The sequence below is a fragment of the Phlebotomus papatasi genome, chromosome 1, assembly GCF_024763615.1.
Source record: "Phlebotomus papatasi isolate M1 chromosome 1, Ppap_2.1, whole genome shotgun sequence".
Taxonomy (NCBI): Eukaryota; Metazoa; Arthropoda; class Insecta; order Diptera; family Psychodidae; genus Phlebotomus; species Phlebotomus papatasi.
Genome location: NC_077222.1, coordinates 48,933,472 through 48,951,897, shown reverse-complemented (window position 1 = coordinate 48,951,897; position 18,426 = coordinate 48,933,472). Strand labels below are relative to the sequence as shown.

General features: G+C 31.0%; 1 protein-coding gene across 11 annotated transcripts in view; it reads left to right on the top strand.

Annotated features, from left to right (window-relative positions):
* LOC129804860 (ecdysone receptor) overlaps positions 1–16,592 on the top strand; it is a 200,656-nt gene extending 184,064 nt beyond the window's left edge. For 8 of the 11 annotated variants that reach the window (XM_055852534.1, XM_055852560.1, XM_055852527.1 and 5 more), the window contains 2 exons: positions 2,680–3,181; positions 15,301–16,592. In XM_055852534.1, coding sequence (XP_055708509.1) covers positions 2,680–3,181; positions 15,301–15,377 — 579 coding nt within the window. In that variant the 3' untranslated portion in view covers positions 15,378–16,592. Of the gene's footprint in view, positions 1–2,679 lie in introns of all 11 variants that reach the window. The other 3 variants (XM_055852571.1, XM_055852620.1, XM_055852609.1) reach the window with 1 other exon arrangement.
* The last annotated feature ends 1,834 nt before the right edge of the window (positions 16,593–18,426 follow it).

The window sequence follows — 18,426 nt, the reverse complement described above, 5'->3', positions numbered from 1 at the left end:
ATTCCAGGATGTTATTATAAAAATGCTCCGTTAGTTTCTTCAATCGTAAAAAAAAAATAAAATTAAAAAAAACGAAGGAAAAAAAGAAATCACGAGTGATAGAACAACTCAATTTAGTCTGACATTTAATTTCAATTTAATTGGGCTGGTGTGTACATGCTTCAAGATAGAAGAACATTGACGGTAGAATAGAACACTAAAATTCCCAAGAATTTGTCATTAAGAGAATAGCATAATGGAGAGAAAAAAGGGCAAATAGCTTTGGATGGTATATAAAGAAGACCAGAGACAGAGAGACTTTTGGGTGTTGTTGGGTCTCTCGGGAAATTTTAAAGAGAGATTAGTACGGCAAAGTGCCCATTCTTTGCACAGTTTCAAGCTTTGTAATGATCAGATTTTTTTTTCCATATTTTTCAATAAATGTGACTCTTTGCACATATATTTTGAACACTAGGGAAAAGTGTCCTGTTTTTAAAATACATATATTGCCAAGTCACATTTATTCAGAAATATAGGAAGAATTTAATCTTTATGAAGCTTGTCCAAGAAACAATTTTTTCTCAATATAGTCTTATAGTATTCCCGAACCATGGCTTATAAGAAAGTCTCAAAGAACGATTTGCTTAAATAAAGCTTGTAGACTACCTAAAATAGTCGTTGAGACGTTTATATATAAAAGTGGCACACCATTAAGGGGCTCAAGTGAGTCTATAAGCATTACTGTGAAAGGAAACTGAAGAGTTCTATGAGACAATCTTATAAAAGATCAATAATCTTCTGAGAAAATGCTTATACAATACTCTAAATTTAATATTATTAACGGATATGAACCTGTTATAAGACCATAATCAGAATAATTAAAAGAATCATAAAAATTTTTTATTCGCTTTTATACATATTTATCTAGTTCTATTTTATGTATTTATAATTTTTTAATGTAATTTATGATGTTTAGGAATTTATTAGTTCATCATTACCGCCATTCCAGAGATACAAAGATGGTCGCTGTAGCTGTACCGCGAACCCACGAAAATCCATTTTGTCCCTGTGTAAATAATCTGCTGAACGCGTCTTCTTTTTCCTTATTAATATCCAATCGGTATATGAAGGAACGCCTCCCAACTTCTTCTCGACTGTATTTTACGCTTATTTGTAAATTTTAAAGACTGTTATGAGCATGCTACAAGTCTTCAGTAGATCCAGGTCAAATTTAAGGGGAAATGAGGCGAAATCAGGGGAACCTGTTGACATTTTGCATGCAGCGTTTGGATTCCAAAGCATTTTTCACATAAATTCATTCAATTTGCTGTATTGTGCTAATGTTTTAAGGTGAAAATGTGCTGTGGTATAGTGAAAACAAGTGTATAATCAAGAAATAAAGAAATTACTAAGTTTTACAGCATCTTCTCAAAGAATGCCTCACATTCTTTGCCAGTAGTGCTAAAAGAACTTCCTGAGCATCTTAATAGTGCGCCTTTTTTTACATATAAGGGTCACTGAGACTCATTCGGGAGTACTACAAGCGGTGTTTAAGAAAAGCAGAGTATCGTATTTTGAGAACGGTACAAGCCAAAATGAAGGATGAAATACTTCTTGGACGCTCCCATGGTATTCTTTTATAAATTAAAAAGTGCAAGTGCCACTGAAGGACAAAAAATAAAAAAAAATAATGGTACAAACTGATAAAAGTGAATTAATTTAATTTTTTGTGGAAATCATGATATTTTTCACGTCGACAAAAGTGTTAGTGTACTGAAAGTCTAAGATTCTTCTATAAGACTCTTTGCAGAGCAAATATGAGAATCTTATAGCAGTTTTTAGTATTCATCCATATTGTACTCATTGCGCTCTTCTATCCTAATAGAAAACTCACAGCGTAATTAATCTGTTTTCCGGTTTTAGTCATAAATTAGGAAGTAATAATTGCAAACAAATGACAGAAGGCTCTAGAAAATATTGAGCAAATCGGTAAATTAGACCTACTTTGATTTTCATTAAGAAAATAACTAATATTTTCACGTGAAAAGGATTGTACTGAAAAAAATCTATAAAAAGAACTTGTAGCACACCTTCAAATAAGATTTATGAAAAAATAGTTATTAAGGTTTTTATTCTTATTAACCATACTTTGAGCTTGATGTAAGTAAAATATTATAGAAGATATTTTCTTGAGAAATATTATCTTATAAAAAGGGTTTCGTAAAATTGTATTACGCTTCTTATGAGACTTTTATATCTCTATCCTATAATTCCGCTGTCAGCTGTTTAGAAGATCATTATGAGATCATTTCAAGTATTTGGTTCTATAAGGCAGCTAATTTGCTAGTTGGGTGGGACTGTACAAATCATAGGTACTTTTCCCTACACTACTGAGAGAAATCCGACAAAATTAAAATAAGATTCCGGAAATGTTCATTTTACCCTGCAGTATTGATCCGAAATCGGTGTAAATATTATGCGTTTTAGGTGTATTAGGGGTTAAAGTTACCCTTTTTCACGTTATTTTTACCCTTAAAAAGGTGTAAAATTAACATTAAAAAATGTTGATATATTTGTACACCTATAAAGTGTTAAAATTATGAGGAAAAAATGTTAATCGGACCCACGTTTTTTTTCTCAGTGTAATGGGTTGGTGATATGGGTAATAAAATACTAAAATTTGGGTATTGTCGATTGCAGGCGTGTTCGAGTGAAGTGATGATGCTGCGAATGGCAAGGAGGTACGATGCAGCATCTGACTCCATTCTGTTTGCCAACAATCGCTCCTACACGCGTGATTCGTACAGAATGGCCGGAATGGCGGATACGATTGAGGATCTGTTGCACTTCTGTCGACAGATGTATTCCATGACGGTGGATAATGTGGAATATGCCCTTTTGACGGCAATTGTGATCTTCTCAGATAGGCCAGGACTGGAGCAGGCTGAATTGGTTGAGGCCATTCAGAGCTACTATATTGATACGTTGAGAATCTACATTATGAATAGGCATGGTGGTGATGCCAAGTGTTCCATTCTATTTGCCAAACTCCTGTCCATACTAACGGAATTGCGAACACTGGGCAATCAGAATTCCGAGATGTGCTTCTCGCTGAAGCTGAAGAATCGGAAGTTGCCGCGCTTCCTCGAGGAGATTTGGGATGTGCAGGATGTACCACCGGGATTGCAGGGAAATGTCCCAGGTGGGGTTCATGCAAATGGCCAGGCAGCCGGTGGAGCTATTGAGCCGGCATAGTAAATGGGCTCCACTCCCCTATTATCCCCCACCATTTAAAATCCCTTCGTACTACTTAAGAGATCTCCTCAAACTATCTCCACCATCCTCCATTACCCCCCAAAAAAAAGAAAAGAAAAGAAAGTCAAAGAAAATCTTGAGATTGCATGGCAAAATTTATTTAACCTGTACATAAGACATTTTTTGTGAAAATGTAATGAATTTTAATGTTTGTTAGTGAAATGAAAAAGAACCTGATTTTCCGGATGGATGGAATTTGGAAGATTGAGAGAGGCTTCTCAAAAGCTGTATGGACTTTTTTTATTAACACAAAAAATTCAACAAAAAAACTAAAAATGTGTTATATATGAAAAAGAAAAAAAATTATTATCATGTTGAGTGGAGCCCATTTACTGTGTAAAATTATTTTCTCTGATTTTTTTTTGTTCCTTAATATTCAATCCTGAAAGTATTGATTGTGTTCGGCCAATTTTTTGGGATGGTAAACAAGAGTTTATATCTTTCCAAATTGTGCCGGAAAACATTTTGATGGAGATGTGCAAAAAATATCAGAATGACAGTAATAAGGAATAAAAGATGAAATTTAGAAGGGAAAGAAGGAAGAAAGAAAAAAAATGAAGAAAATGCTGGAAAAGAAGGCTCCTTATCGTTTGGCTGTGACTTGTTATGTAGAAAAGCTATATAATTCTTAAAAAAAAAGAGAAGATAAAAGAAGGTAATTTTAGGAAAAAAAAGAGAGAATGACCAGAAAAAAACCTATTAGAATTCTAACTATAAAGTATATGAAAAAAACGATATTTAAACATTTAAAGAGAAGAGAAAAAAAACTAAAATTTTAAGTAATTAACTAGTAATTCACAGATTTTATCTCTAATGGATGAAGAAGAAAAAAATAGAATGTGTTTAGAATAATCTTTCTAATTATCATTTTGTCATTATAATTTTTGTATACGTCTTTCTTACGATTTATTAATCTTTAAGAGAGAAAGAGAGAGAGAAAAGAAAACTAAAGAGGCAAATTATGAGAAAAATAGGAGCACATTTTAAAAGAGCGAGAGCGACATTAAAAAGGATAATTGATGAGGAAAAATTGCATCAATTTTTATTCAGCATTATTCTTTTGCTCCTCGGTATCAACTGAAATGAGCTGCGCAGCTGATAAGAAAATAAAGTGAAAAAAAAAGAACTTAGGAAACTAAAAAGAGAAACAGTGAAAGAGCATTGAAAATTTCCCCAACAAACCCAAATAGACAAAATAAAAAAGAGAAATGCAACTGTTGATCATAAAACCAACTCGAATGCAACAGTAACAAAAAAAAAAATACAACAATCCTTTACAAAGAATACAAGTAAAAAAGAGTACGAAGAATTTGGAACGAGGTGCCTTTTGACAAAAAAATATATTAATTACAAAAAAAAAAGAAAAGAAATGAAGAAAGCCAAAAGAATGCAAGGAAAGAAATTTGCTGGACAGAGATTATTTAAAAAAAGAGAAAAAAACTAATCATGTAAAATGGAAAGAAATTCTATGTTGGAGAAAATTTAATGAAAAAAAAATCTATTGACTGAAGGGATTGGTGCAAGAAAAAAATATAAATTCAATAAATTATTTCAGACACTATTTAAGCTGTAGAAAATGAAAAGAAGAAAACATTCAATAAAAAAAGTTGAAGAAATCTTTATGAGAAAGGTAAATTAAGAAAAAAAATAGCGTAGAGAAAAGTTTTAAAAAAAGGCTGATTGTTTGATATTTTATAGACAAAAAAAACACACAAGGAAAATTTTGATATAGATGAGAAGATAAATTTTTTTAGTACTAAAAAAAAGGAGTGTTGAAAAAGAATCTTGCAGATGGAATCTTTCGGCAGAAAAGTAATTTTTGGGAAATTTTGTTGGGTTGTGTTGCAAATATTTTGTCTTTATTTTCATTTTAGATTTCCCCTATCAAGCCTCATTCTCTAACTTTGACCGAAGGTTATTTTCAGAATGTGAGGTTATGTTGAGTCTAACCTAAAAATAAAGAGTATTTTGATTTACAAAAACTTCGAAGTTTACTGTTTTAATTCAATTTTTAGCACTAGTTTCAATATTCGGGAAGGAAAGCAATTTTGGGAATTTAATTTTGCAATCTCTTTCGTTGGAGTCTACTGTGAACAAAAAAATATGCAATTCTTCGAAATAAAGTAATACGAAATCGATTAGTATCGCAAAAATTGCATTTTCACTTCAGAAAAGATCGTGTAATTGATATTTATTACATCTTTGAGGTTAGAATTGACGGTATTCCATTAACCCTTTAAGAACGAGAGTGTCAAAAATTGGGGGTTAGAAAAAATGACTTTTCCTGACTTTTTAGAGCAAAACGTAACTTTAGAAGGCCATAGAATTTTTTTTTGGGAAACCGGTGTCTCAATCGTCCTTAAAGGGTTAACTTACAAAAGAATTCATGAAATTACAATTTTTGATTTTTTGAGTTTAGAATATTTATTCATTTCCTATCAAAAATTTAAAAATTTTCTAAAGTTTCTGTTCGAAATTAAAATTCAAGATATTCTACTTGATCATGTAAAAATGTACGAAATTCTGGTCGTTGATTTTTTTAGGTTAAAATAATTATTCACTTAATTTATCAGAGCAAAACATTTCTGAAATTGCTATTTATTCATTTTTATTTACAATTAGAGTTATTTGTATTTTCAAGAACAAAATTTAATCTCTTCGTCAATTTTTGAGGTTAGAATATCATTTAATTTGTTTAAAAAAAAAAGACAGAAAATAGTCTTAAATAAGCCGAATAAACTTAATAAAATGTTGCTTGTCTCTCAAATATTATTTAATTGTTTATTAAAAAGGTTTCTGATGTTTTCAATAAATTGCAATGACTTTTTAGGTTAGTCTGATCTGAAAGAAATGTATCAAAAAACCTTTTTTAATTCTGTAGGGGGAAGTGGGGCACTTTTGAAAGTGGGGCACCTTTGAAATTAGGATTTTTCTCCTATGTTTAAGTGGAACTGAGTCATATCATAATGTAATTTAGCTTCTCAATCTATTTGTGCAGCTAAATTATATCACAATAAGGCTCAATTTTATTTAAAAATATGTGAAAATTCCAATTTCAATGGTACCCCACTTTCAAGAGTGTCCCATTTCCCTCTAATTACTATTCTGACCTAGCATTTAACCACAAAGTTTTCTATTGTAATTTGAGGTTATGTAAAACCTAACCTACAACTTCCAAAGTCTTTAGTTACTATGCAATATTTTCTAACTAAACTATTTGAGAGACAAGGGAACAATTTTTTACTCCGTTTTTATTGATATTTTACACTTTTACATTTTTGAGTTCATAGAAACCTGAGAAACTTAACCTCTTGAATGGAAGATTCGTAACTTAGTTCTTGAGGTTACACATTGAAGGGATTGAAGCAAAGACTGCTTGCATTGCCAAGATAGGAAGTTGCTTTAAGGTTTTTACACACTGGGAACAATTTTTTGTCAAAAATTCCTTTTTTTTTAAGGTAATCTTCTGCATTGTTGTAGGTTAAAAAGTCAAAATTCTGTGAAAAATACAATTTTTGACGAACATGGCTCCCAATGTGTAGAGGCCTTTGCACAAAATAAAGCCAAAATTTGCTATTCGACGACGAATTTTGACATTTAACATTTTTCTCCGGATTTTTGAGGTTAGCTCCAACATAACCTCACAATTTAAAAAAGCTCATTTGGTCAAAGAAGAGAAAAATAAATATGAAAATGGAAAGGCTTGGACATCTGATTTTGAAAAACTTAAACCCATTAAGGTTTTAACCTTTAAGTATAAGGGGAATTTAAAAAAAGAAAAACGTCGCAAGGGATATTTTATTAAAAAGTTTAAAAGCACTTTTTTGGAACTGAATTGAGAAAAACCGTCCGTTTTAGGAAAAATTTTCTTTTATTTTTTTTTATGTATACATTTTTATTATTTTTAACTTTTACTATTTTGTGGCAATCTTGATGATAGTAATTTTCACACCGAAACAAAAGAAAAAAAATGCATCAATGCATGGGAAAATTGCACGAAGAAGAGCATGAGCGTCGAAACGTCTGAAATTATTTCTTTTTTTTTTTAATAAATTCTATACGAGGCATAAGAACATTTTAGTGACATACGTAAAAATTTATATTAGAGAAAAAAACAGTGTTAAAAATTTCAGAAAGAGAAATTATAGAAAAAAAATCATCTATTTAATATTTGTAGATAAATGTCAGAGAGAAATTTATGAAAAATCAAAGAGAGTAAAATATTGTTGAAAAGAATTGCAATTTCTAAAGATATTGATAAAATCGAAATGACTTCATTTTGAACAATCTAATATCACTTGGATCTTGTGATGTCAATCGTGTCTACAGTCGAAGGATATTCCGGATAAAAGTGTTTGAAAAGAAAACTAAAGAAAAGAGGTATACATAAAATGAACAAGATGGGGGAGACAAAGTAATAGTTTCATTAAATAGAAATGACATAATAAAAATGTACATAAAAATTTATCTAAATGAAGTTCAGGTGAGATCTATTGCATAATTATCTGTAAATGAAAAAAAATCACAAGAGAAGAATTAATTACACAAGAAAAATATGAATAATTATGTATAACATAAGAGATATATATGATTAACATATTCTAATAACCTTTCACCAGATGAGAAAAGAAAGAAATCTAATATTTAATAGTCTTACCATAATTAAAAAAAAATAGTTTCCACGAAAAATATTAGATTACATCGTAAAAATGGAAGCGTTACGTGAATTTGTAGGGTTCCAGTGGTAAAATTTCAAATATTCAAATCTATCAACAAAGAAAAAACTGTCTTTTGATGTAACTAATGAAAAAAAGAAAACATTTTAAAGTGAATCAGTTATCATTTTGATGTGCTCAAGTTTTTTTTCCGTTCTTACTCACTAAGACACAAAAGTAAAACCATTCAAGAAAAGTAATAGATTTTAGACTTAAAGAATAAAAAAAAAGTTCATTATAAAAATAGTTGAAGAACAAAATGCCACCATGCCTTAAGGGGTACCTGTTTGCAAAAAAAAAAAAGATATAGAAAAAAAACCGCTGTTGACAAAGAAAATGCAAAAGAAACACAAAAAAAACAGCCATGAAACACGCTCAGATGAGAATCAACATTAATAAAAAGCCATCAAGTACCTCACACTCTTGATAAAAAAAAGAAATACAGAAAAATACAAAGATTAAAAGCAAATAGTGTACAGCTGGAACAAAGAGTCAGACAAGAACAATCAATGACTTCTCAGTATGAAAATATGGTGGTTGTGTTTTTTGAAAAATATCCTTCACTGATCTTCTATTCTCTTCCAAAAACTTAGAATATAAAAAAAATACGGTAAGAACTCAAAGTCAATGTTTTTTTTTTTAAATTAAAGACTTGATTAAGTTATGATAAAATCAGAACCGGAGTTACTATCATGATTAATGCAAAAATTTATTTCCAATCACTTTAATGTCGATTTGCTGATATTTCACAAAGATCGTGTAAATTTGCCGATTTTTAACACCAAATTGTCTTCAGTTTTTTACCGATTTTGTCGTCGTTTAGATTTGTCCGAGGATATCCACGCGGAATAACTTTGATAAGAAAAGGAACGAGTATTTGTGAGAAACTTGAACTAACGCATCCGGAAACCCATTGGGAACCCAAAATATTTGTGAAAAAGTATTAGGAACTTGAGGAGAATTCACTTAGAGAATTAAAAAATCATCTCAAAAGACTTGGGAACTCAGACAGAGTACTTAGAATACTTATGAAACTACAAAGAATTTTTAGAACACTATAAAATTCTAGAAATTGTCAGAAACTACTTGGGGACTCTCGCACAGGACTAGGTACACTTTGAAATCTACAGAGAACCCAAGGGGTGTGTTGAAAACCATTAGAATCTTATTAAGAACACTTACATAACTAAGAAATTAAGGAAAGACCTGCGAATCCTAAGAAACTTGTAAAGAACTCTTGAGAATCGAAATTACTCACGAAAAACTATTGGTAACTCAAATGAACCCAATTGGCCAATTGAAAAACGCATGGAGATGCTTGAGAACCCACGGGGTGTACTAGGAACACTTGGGAATTCAAAAGAGTGACAGAGAATACTTGAGATCTTACAAAGAGCTTTTAGAACACTTGAGACCTCTCAGAGCATATTAAGAACACTTGAGAATCCGAAAAATCGACAGGGAAAACTAAGGACCCCATGGGGTGTTAGAAAACCGTTAGGAACCCAATAGGAACACTTGTAAAACCGAGAAACTGACGAGAAAACATAGGAAGCCTAGAACACTTGAGAACTCGCAGTACATGTTAAGAACACTTGATAATCCGAAATTCCGTCAAGGAACACTTAGGACCTCATGGGATGTTAGAAAATCGTTAGAAACCCAATAGGAACACTTAGGAAACTGAAAAACTGACGAGAAAACATAGGAAGCCTAGAACACTTGAGAACTCGCAGAATATGTTAAAAACACTTGAAAATCCGAAATTCCGACAAGGAACACTTAGGACCTCATGGGGTGTTAGAAAACCGTTAGAAACTCAATAGGAACACTTAGGAAACTGAGAAACTGACGAGAAAGCACAGGAAGCCTAGAACACTTGGGATCTCGCAGAGCATATTAAAAACTCTTGAGAATCCGAAATTCCGACAGTGAACATTCAGGACCTCATGGGGTTATAGAAAACGATTTGATACTCAATAGGAACACTTAGGAAACTGAGAAACTGACGAGAAAGCACAGGAAGCCTAGAACACTTGGGATCTCGCAGAGCATATTAAAAACACTTGAGAATCCGAAATTCCGACAAGGAACACTTAGGACCTCATGGGGTGTTGGAAAACCATTAGAAACTCAATAGGAACACTTGTAAAACCGAGAAACTGACGAGAAAACATAGGAAGCCTAGAAACTTACAAAGAACTGTTTGAAATGCAAATTACTCTAGAGAAGAGACAAACTCTAGAGAAGAAACAAACAAAGAGTACTTGAGAATCCATGGGGCGCACTGGGAAACCTTAGAAACTCTAAGGAGACACTTTGGAATCTTCTCAGGTTCTAGAAACTCCAGGAGAATCCATTTTCAAAACCGAAAAATTGTCGGAAAACACTATCAAGAAACTTTTAGGGATCCATAAGAATCCGGTAACTAAAGACACTTCAATTTTTTGGATGAATAAGTAATTCTCGGCAAATCAGGGTTGATTTGTTGTCAAAAATCTACAGATCGGCAATATTTTCCCAAGAAATCGACAAATCTGCACGATTTTGGTAATACATCGATAGATTGGAATAATCTTTGCAAGAATTCTATATTACAAAAAATAATTTATTTGAATGTCAAAATAAAATCTAAAATGTTCAAAATTATATATTTTTTTATTATGTAGAATCAGTCTTTAAGTCAGTCCTTGTCAGTTTTAGATGTCAAAAGGGAAAAACAATGAAGAAGTATACTGTCGAATTTAAAGGCTTGTACTTCTTCGTGGCTTTCTTTTTCTCTTTGAGCATTTAAAACAATGAGAAAATCTCAAAATTCCAAAATAGAAATGATTCCGAATTATCCCATCTTAGCCTTTGTCAGTAAAATAACTAAAAATCAGTAAAAATTCTTTGGAAAATATTAATTTCAAGTTATAGCGAAAATATTGATATTAGAATTAGTAATGACGTTTACAACGTTCTTGGTAATATTCTATTCACACGTGAAAAAGTATTTAATTCTGTGATATATTTTAGCCTATGCCTTGATTGGTTAAAGTTTGACAGCTTTCAAAACTTCAGCCAATCAGAGGATAAGATAGACTGAAATATTTTATACGAATAAATATTGAATTACGTGTGAATGATGCTTAAGTGAAATAGTTTTCAAAATCATCAGCCACCGAAATTGTCGCGATAATCTCATGAGAAGTAAATTTTGTCCAATTTTTCAATGGAATAAAATAAAACAAGCACTTTAGTAATTTCTCGAAATATTGTACATTTTTTTCATTCTTTAATATTCTTCAGAAACTTGCCCCCAAATTGTGAATTTTTCTGATTATATTTTTTTTTGGTGAAAATTCTTTTAAACGATTGCAAGTGAATTTAATTTCACTACACTGCCATCTTATATACTCTTTTTCGATAAAAATAAACGACACATACGTCGAGATATTATAAAGCAAGAAAAAAAACAACAACTAAAAGATCTACCAAGTGGATGAAATATTATGTAAAATAAACATCTTTTTGAATAATAGAGATTCAAATGATGAAGAAAAAAAACAACAATGAGTGTCATAAAAAACATTTTACAACTCTAGTAGAGAAAAAGTGCATAAAAGTAAATTTAATGAGACAAGAAGAACTACTAAATAAAATATGCATTACTATAGTTGTGTCACGTAACAAAAGCATTTTTGAGATAAAAATGAAATATTTCTTACTTAAGGTGAATAGCAGAAAAAAATTAAGATTCAAATACGTTAAATGTCGTGTCAGTTTTCTTTCATAAGAACTACATTAAAAAAAAAACATCTAATATCTCTCTCTTATTCCCGCGAGCACATTAAAGAACAATACTACTATAAAGTGAAATCATTATTAGAACAAGAAAACAAGTAACTAATTAAATGCTTTTTGCCGCTTTCAATTGCTATAAACCATTTTAGTAAATAGAATTAATAAAATGAGAAATATTAGAGATGAAAAAAAAATCAATAAATTCTCTCTGAACGAAATCGCACAAATACGTCAATATAAGAAAATTAAAAAAAAATAAAATTGTTGAAGTAAATTCAACATAATAACTGTCACCATTGTTTTTTCTAACATTTTTTAAGCGTAGAATTGATTTGTTTTCTGAATTAAAAGTGAAATAATATGACACTGCCATGATTTTATTGAAAAAAATAAATAAATAAACGAAGTCTTTCTTCAACTTGCACCGCATAAATTGTAGATTTTTTCATATTAGAGACATAATATAACTATTAAATGCGATAGAGACTTATTAACTGAATGTTGTAGCTATTGCAAAAGTTAAAGAAATCGAAATTAAATTGCATGCATTTTTTCAAAATTTAGCATAAAAAAAAAACATCATGGAGAAATAAATATTTTAAACATTGAAATATATTACTGCCACAGTTTTTTAGCTTTGAACTTTGGAGAAACAAAAAAGGCAAAAGAATGTAAGGGATTGCAGAGTTGGGAAAGATGAAAAAAAAGTAAATAAGAGTAAAACTGATACGACTTTTGAGGAAAAATCCAGGAACAAAAGTCACATGAATTGATCTTAATGATCCTTGTAAAAAAATACTGGAACGGGCTTTTATTCTCACATTTGTCTAAGAGGTTATTTTGTTTGAAATGTGAGGTTATGTCGATTCTAACCTCACAAAAAGCAAGCGTATATTTGGAGCATTAAAGAGAAAGGCATTCAAAGAGAAGCGATTTTTACCATCAATTCAATTTTTTTTATATTTTAGTTTTAAATATTTTTGCGTTAACTTCTAAATTCTAATCTAAGAAATTTGATCAAAGTATCAAATCAACATATTACCGCATAGGGTGGTGTCATCACTTATGAACGATATACACTTATGGGCAGCTTGAAAAAATCTAAAATTCTTACCTAAAACAGATTTCGAAAAATAACAAAATTGTAAAACACATTATAAACTGCTTATTTTATGATTTTTTCGAAATCTATTTTATATAAAAATTTAAGATTTTTCTGAGCTGTCCATAAGTATACAACGTCCACAATGAATAACTCCACCCTACTAAAGTGAATCAAAACTTCAAAGAAAAAGTAATCTTGTTTTGAAGTTTCCTGGTTTTGTTTTTGAGGTTAGAATTTGGTGCAAGAATGCAGACTCTTCGAGAAAAATATCAGAAAATTGTTACTTTTTCGGTCTCAACCTAACCATGAACTGTTTAGATATTCCTTCGGGATCAATTAATGATTGGTCGCAGCTGTCTTATGCCCTACACTTACGACTTAAACCGAAAGACGACCTAATGTAAATATAATCAAAGTAATGATTTGACTAAATTCCCATCAGTTTAAGCCGAGAAACAGATTAGTTAGAAACCGATGGAAATGTAATCTAATCATTATTTTGGTTATAATTATGTTAAGCCGCCTCTCGACCTAAGTCGTAGTGTGTTTAGGACATTACAGGCTAAATCTAAATGATCTGAATCAATTGGTTGTATGAGGTACTAAGAGCAAAAACAAAATAGTATCGTATATGCATTTCCTTTCATTTTTGCTTTAAGTGCCTCATATATTTTGTAATTTGTTACATGTTACATGTTTAACCTAATTATATGCTCCAACAGAAAAAATTTTGAAACTTAATCCTCACATAGCTTTTTTTAGGTTAGGTCTAACATAACCTCAAATGTAAAGATAACCTCCAAGATAAATCAGAGAATTAAACTTTATTCACTTGTAATTAAGCATTTTATCGTATGAAATATTTTAGTCCCACCGGGTTTACTGATTGGTCTGAGCCTTGGAAGTATTCAAAGCCTAAGCCAATCAGAGAATGCGAAACGGCTAAAATATTTTATAACATTAAATGTTCAATGGCATGTGAATAATTCTGTAGCGGTATAAGCCAGATAATTATGGAAAGAAAAGATTTGTTAAAAATTGTAGCAATTCTTTAGTGAAATAATTGAGTGAAAAATTTACATTTTAAAAGAAAACAGTAGTTTTAACCGATGAAAAGAAAAAAAATCGATAAAATCGAATGAAATTTTCGCAAGATAAAAAATTGATTAGAGGGTGGTTTTTTAATGAGCACCGTTGAATAAGAATTTTGAAAAAAAAAGTGATTTTATTTATCACAATAACACCACGATATTCATTTTTTATTACGCAAAAAAAATTTTACATGAGAAAAAATACGGTCAAAAAAGCGATAAAAATTCGAAATTTTAATAATTAGATTATGGAAAAAAAAAAGAAAATCTTAAAGACTTAACCCAAATCGGGTCCAAATTGGCTTTTCTTTCTCGGTCAGAGTAAATCTTCTACAAAAATGCGAACTCGAAAAAATTATTTCCTTTTCCTACCAAAAAAAAAACACGGCGAAAAATTGAGATAAAAATTATTAAAAATATAAAAAAAAGAATATTAGAAAGACGTTAACGACTGATCACGGTGCTCTTTTTTCACGTCAAGGATTGACATTAAAAAAAAAATATTAAAAAGAAATGAGATAAAAATTTTCATTCACTTATAAATTTAAGAGAAATAATTGTAATTTTAAAATTCAAAAAAAATAATAATGTTGCAAGATATCTTTGCAAGTTCATTGTAGTAGAAAATGTGCTGAATAATGCAGTTTCCGGGGGTTTTGGATTGATTGAGAAGACATATGAAATAAAACTGCCGCAATTGATGTTGTAATTCACCAACAATGAATAGATAAATCATGTAAAAAACAAAATGGAGAGATTTATAGTGCTAAATTCAAACTGCCATCTAATTTGATGTTTTCTTTTGCAAAACATTGGAAAGAACTGCCGATTGATTTGTTTTTTTGCAGTAATGTTACTGAACGATGACAAATTGCATTTTTCAGCACAATTATTTAATCAAAAGATTGTTTTTTTTTTGCAAAATGAAAGAAGTAATCACATAAAACTATCAATATCCTTGGGATAATTGCATGCAATTAGTTTATGAAGAATTTCTTAGTTGTATGCAATTTCGTACAAGAAATTTTTAGTTTCATGCGATTAAATTACTTTTTAAATTAAAAAAAAAATGCAGAAACATTTTGCAAAATTAGATTAAAAATTCTCAATGTGAATTTGAATAACATTTCCATAATTATACTATTTAAAAAAAAATAACAACAGCTACATTGAAAGGAATTTAAAAGAAGTAAAATGAAAAAAAATGAATATCTCTTGGAACAACGACAGAAGGCTCATTAAAATAAATTTATTTTTTTGAAAGAAATTGTGCAAAAAAAGAAAATTAATTTTATCAATCTTGTTTCAGTGAACTCCGAGAAAATCCACAGTGACGTAAAAGAAATTGCAAAAGAAATTGCAAAAAGTCTCTACAATAGCGAATAAGAATATAGTGAAAGATTTTTTTCTTCGTTATTTCTTATAGAAAACAGAGTATGAAAGAAGAAAAGAATTTACAATTTAAGGGTCTAATTAAAAAAAAAAGAACTATACTTCATTTTGAGAGGTCAGCAACATTTAAAAAGAAAATGCAAAAAAAAATAGTGAAGAAAACGTATTTTTTATACAGAAAATCGAGCAAGTGAAAAAGTAATTTAAATATCATCTAATCTCTAAGATTTTTGTTTTTAAAAATACAAACTGTATAAAAAAAACACCTCGATAAGTTGCAGTATATCTTTCTTTTTTCTTTTTAGCTAATTTTCAAGATATTTTGTCAGTAGCCACTAAAACCTCTTAACTGTAGTGAGAATGAGCAAACATTTGTAGATTTAAATTAACTTTAGCTGTTTTTTTTTAATTTGTTGTTATATCCCTTTTTTTTTACAACTTACTCTATAGTGCTATTTAAAGAAGAATTACAAGAAGTTATTTAAAGAACAGAAAAACAAACCAACACTTTTAATGCATACAAGAATGATATAAGAAAACAATTCCTCAGTTTAATTCTCACCGAATGAGAGTATGAAGTGCATGAAGATGCTGAATGCAAGGCAAAGAGAAGAGAAAGTTCGAAAGAATCATTTGTGACTATTCATCTCACACGATAATTTAATAAATTAAAACAGAGATCATAATTAGAATCACAGAAAATTAAAAGAAAAAGTACTACACAATTTTAGGTAAGAAAATCAAATAAGAAAAAAAAAAAACAGAAAAATATGAGATGAAAAAATGTTGTAGTCTGGTAGTTGAGAAATGAAAAAAAGTGAGAGAAAAAGAGAAAATATAGAAAATACTAATAATATATTTAAAAAAAAAGAAGAAATAGATGAAAATACATATTAAAGATGATGAAAGTAATAGAATAATGTACGATAACACAACACAAAAAAAAGAAAGAATTAAGTGAATATTGTAATGCAGATAAATATTAAAGAAAAAAAAAGTATATAAATTAAAGAAGAAAAAAATATGAAAGGAAAGTAATTAACAGATGAATTAAAATAGAAATTATATATTGGAGTGTGCAATATGTACAAATTTTACTTTTTTATAAATATTGTATAATAGACATGGAAAATATATTATCAATTATTATTACTGATGATGATAAGCAGATGATGATGAAATATATAAGAAAAGATTTTAAACCTTAAATAACGTCTTTTTGTGCTCTGTTTTTGGATTTTTGCTGTTTTAGCATGTGAGTTTAAAATCTGAGAATGCCAAATCGAGCTCTATTTTGTCATTATCATACGAGTTCGAAAATGCAATTCTTGTATTCTTTTAATGAAATCTCTACTTAACCCTTTAAGGACGATTGGAACACCGGTGTCCCATAAATAAAATAATTTTTCCTGACTACCTAAACTTAATTTTTACTTATATCTGTACATAATTGTAAAGTAGAAGGTTGAAGGAATCTAGAATTTATTTTTCAAGTCTAGCTATTTGCTATGTAGTAAAATTTAAGCTCAAAAATGGCGAATTTTTAAATTCTCATATTCATAATTGATTTTATTTATTTTTTATACTTACAATTTTTTTTCTCCAAAAACCCTTTTGGCAATAAGAACTACAATACTCATACGTAATATTTTTCAATAAAGCAAAAAATATTATTCATTAGTATTGTCAGAAAAATTACTTAAATTTATGGGCTATTTTTGTCCCTATCGTTCATAGAACCACAAAATACACCGAATCAGACTCTGTTGGACTTTCCAAGGTTAGATATAAGACTTATCATTGATTATCTTCTTCAGTTAAATTTTTATTGTTGATTTTCAGTTCGTAAAAAGGTCTCGTCGTTAAAGGGTTAATGATATTGTTGTGTCAAAACCCTTTTGAGGGAGGGTTTTGGCACAAATTTTGGGGGAAACGAGGTGGCAGATTGAATTTTGAAGGTTAAGCTATACGTCGGGAGAACAACATATGGCCTCTGGCTAGACGTGATGGGAACGCTGGCTTGAATGGTACCTTTGGGTAAAGCGCCAAACAGATTTGTGCTTCACTACAGACAGCGATATAATTCATAGCTGAAGAGTAAGTGAATAATACTTTTTGTTTGGTTACATTCCTTTGTAATAGGAAGAGTCCGAGGCTTTTGCCCCCTTCCTAATTGCCAGAAAAAGAGTCGAGGCATTTGCCCCCTTTGCTGGCCCTACGGGAAGAGATCGAGGTTGTTGCCCCTCTCCTGTGCGCGAACGACAAATATACTCCCCTAACGTATCTTTCCCCTTCACTTGCAGTGCCTAGAACTCCGTTGTATCCAAAGTCTCCGGTGCCCAGACAGTGGGAAAACTCTTACGACTTCCAATTGGGTAGAATCTCTCGCCTTAATTCACTGCGTCTGGTCCAGGAGGAATCCCGATCCCGGTCACGCACTGAACGTCGATCACTTCCCAGGAGGGAGCAGCGGGCTGAGGTGGAACGAAGAGAACAAAGCAGAGGCGTTACTAACGCCCACAGGAAAGCCCCAAATACCATCCAGGGCACCTCCTTTCTACCCTCAGATTCAGAGGGAGAGATAATCACGTCGAGACAGCCGCAAGGTTCTCACCAAACCTCTAGCCGGCCTCATCGTCGCCCTCACCGTCGAACTCACCGTAGGGGAAGGCTCGCTAGAGAGCTAGAGCTCCGTCGTCGAGAGGATCTATCCACCTTTAGGACCCAGAGACAAGATCTCATCCGAAGAAGACATGCTCCCTGCCTGGAGAACTCTGAGCGCTCAGTCCGAGGTCCTCAAACCGCAGGGTCGCAACCGCCGCTATCCATCAGATTTGCGCCATCTGATCGTACTCGTCGCGTAGTGGTGCTGAAAAAGAAACATGCCTGAGATGCTGGCCACTGCCCCTGAACTTTACTTACCTGTTTTCACTTGATATCCCCTCAGTAATACAATGAATAAATAAATAGCTCCCCCACTAAAAATTTCATTGAGAAAGAAACACACAAGACATCAAGTGATAGCAAACTGAGCAATTAGGGT